Source organism: Rhynchophorus ferrugineus, unplaced genomic scaffold (genome assembly GCF_030347505.1).
Source record: "Rhynchophorus ferrugineus isolate W39M unplaced genomic scaffold, kcgeb_rfMv2 rfM3, whole genome shotgun sequence".
Lineage (NCBI taxonomy): Eukaryota > Metazoa > Arthropoda > Insecta > Coleoptera > Curculionidae > Rhynchophorus > Rhynchophorus ferrugineus.
Window position 1 is genome coordinate 22,376,519 of NW_027472582.1, and position 6,594 is coordinate 22,383,112.

General features: G+C 29.2%; 1 protein-coding gene across 1 annotated transcript; it reads left to right on the forward strand.

The window, feature by feature from the left end:
- The first annotated feature begins 945 nt into the window (after positions 1 to 945).
- On the forward strand, positions 946 to 5,745 carry LOC143193731 (farnesol dehydrogenase). Its single transcript, XM_076400067.1, has 5 exons — positions 946 to 1,114; positions 2,500 to 2,737; positions 3,790 to 4,016; positions 5,097 to 5,249; positions 5,592 to 5,745. The coding sequence occupies exons 1-5, from the start codon at positions 1,007 to 1,009 to the stop codon at positions 5,631 to 5,633; spliced, it is 768 nt and encodes a 255-aa protein (XP_076256182.1). The 5' UTR covers positions 946 to 1,006; the 3' UTR covers positions 5,634 to 5,745.
- Positions 5,746 to 6,594: the final 849 nt, after the last annotated feature.

The window sequence follows — 6,594 nt, forward strand, 5'->3', positions numbered from 1 at the left end:
CATTTTTTATGGGGTAACACTAAGACATCAAGCCACCTAGTAATCCAGCGCACCCAAAACAAAGTTCTACGATTAATTACCAATTCTAATGCAACCAAGGAAGAGCTCTATGATGACCTCGAAAAGAAATGGATACACTAATTGATCCAATAGTTGTTCGCCCCAAAAGATGAAATAAGGTTGCTAAATCACAGCAACCTGAAAGCAATACAGTTGGACTGGACAACACGATGGAAATCAGAAAATTGAAGCGAACGAAACTACACGAACTTGTTTAGAGTATAAGTATAGTCCTAACTTTAGCTTAAGTAGATTAGTTTTATCTAAATTTAGGAAATACATACTAATGTATTAATCCCATACACGCATTGCTTGTATATTAATGCAACTACAATGGAACAGTAGTAATAAATTAATTTGTAAATTAAAGTTATACTAAGCGTATCTAATGTAGGATGTAATTAATAAAAAAAATATATAATTATCCATGCATAATGCATAATTAACTCCCACGTACAATCGGTATATATATATGATAAACTATTCTATCATAAAAAATAAACTCTCAGAATATAAAAATATAAAATTACAATTAGCTGTTTATTAAATTTACTTTGTTTTTGAAGTAGCTTTTCCAAAAATTACGAAAATTCAAAAATATATACGCTAGAAGTTAATAATTTTATTGATACAACATTTAAAAACGCAATAACCTTTTAAAAAAACGATAATCATCGTACGAAAAATATAATGATATAAAATCATGTTATTATTAAAAGGTAAAAATATTATAAAACGAATATTTTTTTATAAATTGAAAAAATATTCAAAACCTTTTTAAATTAACCATTCTCAAATATAATATTATTAATATTAGATATATCAGACTAAGTGGTCTGCGACTACAGCGGTTCGAAAACGGTTCCGTGACTATAAAAGCGAATGCTTTTTTAACCATTGCTCTTTATTTGAGTTTGTCGGTTCAAAATTCAACTGCGGTAACAAAATGGTTCTTTCAATGGATAGGTGGATTGGAAAAGTGGCGGTTGTAACAGGTGCCAGTTCAGGAATAGGGGCTGCCATTACCAAGAAACTAGTCGAAGAAGGAATGATTGTAAGTAATTATTTTATTTCACCTTTAAAAAGCTTTTTCAGTGTTTAGATCAAGGAATGACCTTCAGAAACTTTCAGGTTATTGAACAATTTTTAAATAATATAACTAATATATAACTAACGAACTATATCTAATATATAATTTCTTGTATACGATATTTTTAAAATGTAAGTAATTGTATTATACAGCTAAAAGTATTTATAGTTTGTAAAAATATTTAACTCATACAATTTCCAATAATCGATGTTTTTTTATATTAAAGAACTAAAGGGCATAATTTATTATTATTTAATGATTAGCACTATGGCTATTAAGAATAAATAATTAAGAAAGGTTATTTATTAATGGCATTTTATGTTAATGTACTTAAATCAGAATAAGAGAATATTTGTTTCATTATAATCCTAGTATATAATATCATGGATATGTTAACTGTCTAATTATGAATAGTAATAACTTTAATGATGTTTTAATACTTAACGTTATGGTTTGTACAATTTTATGTTTAGCATAATGGGTTTAATATTATTTTAAGTTACTTAAGCATAAAAATACCAAAAAGTAATCAACTATCAAAAGTTTATATACATTATATATTACGTTAAAAATAGAAAATTGTAAATATATTTACACATATAGAGATAATTAATTCTAAAATGGGACCATCTAATATAATCATATAAATTACAACAATAAAATATATAACAACACAGAAATGACATAGTATTAATTTTAAATATTATTATTTTTATTATTCTTCAATATTGATTTATGGAATACTGCTGTTATTTCAAACACACTTTAGGTTCAAATATATAATGCAAAAAAACGATAATTGTTTAAAGATATAGTAATAAGTCATTAATAATGCATTTGATGAGCTATTATTATTCAGTTTTTTAAAGTGTATCTGTCAATAACCTTGCTTTGTTGATACACGTGTATCGTACATTGGTTGCATTATTCATTTGTAGTTTATCTTCCAAAAATTCCCAAAACGAGCTCTGAAATGTTAAGAGTCAACATTAATTTTAATCTATATTAATACTATACATTTTACTGTATATTATCAGAAACTACTATTTATGAAGAGTGACACAGCAGATTACATAATGTAAAAATTAAATAAATTTTAAATAATAATAAAATAAGCCATAATTAATTTAAAAAAATATTTTTTAGTTATATTATAATATTTTCTTTCAATCTTCTAGTTATTGTAAATAAATTCGACTGGCACTATATTCTTTCTCATTGTTCACTCTCTCTCATTCTCCTCTGTTAGTAAGAAGCAACAAGACGTCAAAGATTTAGTTTTTCTATTGCCCTTGTGTAATTAAAGCTAAACTTCCTACGATATTGATTAGCTTTATTCGCTATTTTAGGTAGTTGGTTTAGCAAGGAGAAAGCAAAAAGTTGAAGAACTCGCTAGCACCCTTGGTGACAAAAGCAATCGCTTGCATTCAGTGAAATGTGATATAAGTAAGGAGCAAGAAATCCTGGAGGCTTTCAAATGGACAGTCACAAATTTGGGTCCCGTGCATGTATTAGTAAATAATGCTGGCTGCTTTTATAATGATAGTTTAAGTGATGGAAGCACAGAGATCATACGAACTATTGTTGGTGAGTACAATAGTTTAAATTAATAAAATACTGTAGCAGTAAATAAAAGTTAACTACATGCCATAAATAAAATGCATCAAATCTTGCTGTGAATGTCCTAATAACCCCAAATGATATGTATTAATCTAAGATATATTTATTCTATTGTTCTAGAAAACAATCGCTTTTATTTAAATAATCAATTAATGATTCATTGTAAAACAGGAAGGAATAAAGACATTTTAACTGGTGTGACGGTAATTAGTATCCGGTATTCGTAACATATTTGACTAGCAAAAATATGTAGTATTAGGATGTGATGAAAAAAAACGATGGTGATCACCTGACGAAGCGAAGTAGCAAATGTTCAGTGGGACCAGATTGGTGTCATATATTATGAAATGTGCATTGCGAAAAACGTCCACTATAACGCTCAAAGAATACGTGATAGGGTGATTTTGCAGCATGACAACTCGTCGTCTCATATAGCAAAACTACACAAAAAGACCAAACAAAATAAATGTTTAAATCACTTGAATGGTAAGTTTTATCGCACGCGCCATACTCTCCAGATTTGGCTCAAAGGAGAAATTAGATGAAAGATAACTGGAGTACGTACTACTTGATGAGCTTTGTGATAAAAATTGCATACAAGCCGAGAACAAAAACGCCACTTTCATTCTTGGCTATACTCGACATATTCACCAGAATTTATTTTGTCTAATTGCCCCCTATTTTCACCAATATCTATTGCATTTTCTATGAATTTTTTTAGTTATACTATATTTTATTTAAATCTTAGAACAACACTTTATTCGTTCGTTCTTTTTAAAATATTAAATATTTCAAGACACCATGTGTCACAATCTTCACTGATAAATTAACTTAACTAAACAGCAACGAGACATTGCATAATTTTCATATAATTCACATAATTTTCCAATGAAAGTTATTTTCAATTCAATATGGTTCAAAGATATATTAATATTTTTACGAAATTAATTCATTTTTATAAATAATTTTTATCATACAGACGATTTAAAACATATTTTAAGTTCTATCACTTTTTCCAGATACAAATTTGATTGGACTTACTCTTTGCTGTAAGGAAAGTATTCGATCGATGAAAGCGAATAATATTGCTGGTCACATAATTAACATCAATAGTATCCTGGGTCACTCAATTCCAACTCAGTTTCTCAATGTCAGCATGTACCCAGCAACGAAGTTTGCGGTTAGAGCAGCAACAGAAACAATTAGGATGGAATTGGCACATCAGGGGAGTCCAATAAAAATTACGGTATATATAATAGGTCCTTCAAACTTTTTAGGTTCGATAAGAGATTAGGTTTGTTGTTCTATCTTATTTATTGGCTGAAATTTTATATATATATATATATATATATATATATATATAAAAGATCTAATTTTTAAAAAAATCTCCTCAAATTACAAATTGTTATAATATTCAGTATACTCCTCAAAATTAATTCGTTATTCCAATATATCTAAAACGAGTATAATATAAAAAGTCCCTTACTACAAGTTTCTTATAATTTTGTCTTGGATCAAGAACAACTGTAATTAGCCGCAATATTCATCAGTCAATTCACTTTTCAATTTCATTAACAGCATAACTTAATATTTACAGACTTTTCAGCAATCGTTTACAGAAATTAATTTTCAAAATATAATTTTCTTGATTTCAAGCCATCTCTTAGGATACGGATACCAGACATCAAAGCTATAAATTCCTCAACCTGTAAGACAATGGCAACAGTTAAATTGTAACTGTAGCGTTCCACAGTCAAGGTCTATTCAGTTTCCAAGACTTTGTAATCAAGCACTAACAACAAAACCATTAAACCTTCTTTAATTAGTTTCTTATGTCCTATTTTGGTGCCGATAAACTAGACATTGTCCTTTTTATTACTCGGTAATACACTTTCAATGTTTTACTTTTTAACGCTTGGAAACATATGTTTAGATGATTCCTGACAAAGTACTTGTCGAGTGTTTATTAAGCTTTCATCCAAGATATGCGTTCTATATCCATATACATCTCAATATTCATAAAAATCGCCAATTTTGAAGCGTTCGTTCAAACAAATGCACGTTTCTAAAGTATAATATCAGCACCATGAACACAAACAATTGATTACTTTACGAGCAAATTGTTTTAATTGGAATTTCATTGTAGTTCGTGTAGTTGGAACAGCAAAATCTATTATTAAAGTTATACAACACACATAAAATTGTCAGAACATTAGAAAACTTCTTTATCGAAACCTTTAGAAATCACAAAAGACATAATAGAAAATTATTACTAATACCTTTTTATTATAAAGATGCATTACCTATTGGTCGTTTTTTTTTTCAGAGTATTAGTCCTGGAGCCACTGAATCCGAAATTGCTTTCAAAGCAATTGATACTGGAACTTACTCGGAGGTATTCATCAAGGACAAAATGTTGATGGCAGAGGATATAGCGGATGCTGTACATTATGCAATTTCGACACCACAACACGTACAGGTAAAATAATACGATAGATACGCCATATTATTATAAACTGTTTATATAACATCACCTACAGTTGATTGAAATTTCAATTCCAGAAATTTTAGATCATAACTAGTAATAATTTTTACGGTACCCTGTAAATTCTATTATTATTACGTTCTTCATCTATAGTATTGTTAACTCGTTCAATAATTAATTAATATTAATAATTGAAATTTTTATATTAGATCATAGAGAATGTTTTTTATGATTTCATATTGCATATATTTTAAATAACTTCAGTATATACACTTATACGATATAATTCAAAACTATTCAATATAATATTTGTTTTATTTATATTTTATATTGCAGATCAAGGAACTCACAATAAAACCAGTAGCTGAATTATATTAAATGGAAAGGAATTTATAATAGTTATTATTTTTAATATTAACCCATTATTTTTATACAAATCAATGCAATGTTACTAACATATTAACTTAATAAATAAATTGATATAACTGAATTAACTGTTTGATTTAATAAATAGCAAGACACTATATTATTAAATATTTAATTAAATACTGTTACAATAGTCGCTGTAGGAAAGAACATAAAATCTGACAACAACAAATTCATCAAAGTCACGTCAGACCCACCGTGGCCGCAAACATCCATCACGTTCTTGACCAACGTAAAAAGCTTGGAGTAGTCCTCCTGGATCTAACCAAAGCTTTCGACAAGGTCAGACACGACGGTTTGATTTGCAAAATGCGTACGGTTAGGACTCACAGTAGACCTAATCGCTCTCATCAAGTCCTATTTATCGGACAGATATTTCCAGGCCAAGATTAGGAAAACACTTTTCAGCCAAAAATCAATCAAAGCTGGCGTACCTCAAGGTTCCCCGCTAACCCCAGCCTTATTTAACCTCTTTATTTCAGATCTGCCTCAGACTCCCAAATCCAGAAAGCAATCCAGAAAGGTTCGGGGATAGTAAACCTGTTATCTTTTCTGATCTGCCCTTCTAGCAAACTTTCCATCTTCACCAAATGCTTATTTTACAAGATGTTAATTCAGTCCGTACTCCTTTACGTATCTAATGTCTACTTCAAGTTTGTTACACCCAAACAGATGAAACGGCTTCAAGTTTTCCAAAATAAGCCTCTCAGAAGAATCTTAAACGGTCCATGGTTTGTCAGAAATAATCAAATTCATAGGGAAACTGATACTTCAGAAATTAAGGACTTTATATCTCAATCCTTCCACAAACAACAAGTCAGCTCAAGTTCTTCTAAAAACGCGCTTGTTCGCGAGCTGGTCGACATACTGGCAGCTTAGCACCTCATAACCGTTAAATCTCCCTTTTTTCCAG

Coding starts and splice junctions, on each gene's coding strand:
- LOC143193731 (XM_076400067.1), top strand. CDS start 1,007: ATGGTTCTTTCAATGGATAGGTGGATTGGAAAAGTGGCGGTTGTAACA. Junction 4,017..5,096: donor GGAGTCCAATAAAAATTACG/GTATATATAATA, acceptor TTTTTTTTTCAG/AGTATTAGTCCTGGAGCCAC. Junction 5,250..5,591: donor CGACACCACAACACGTACAG/GTAAAATAATAC, acceptor TTTATATTGCAG/ATCAAGGAACTCACAATAAA.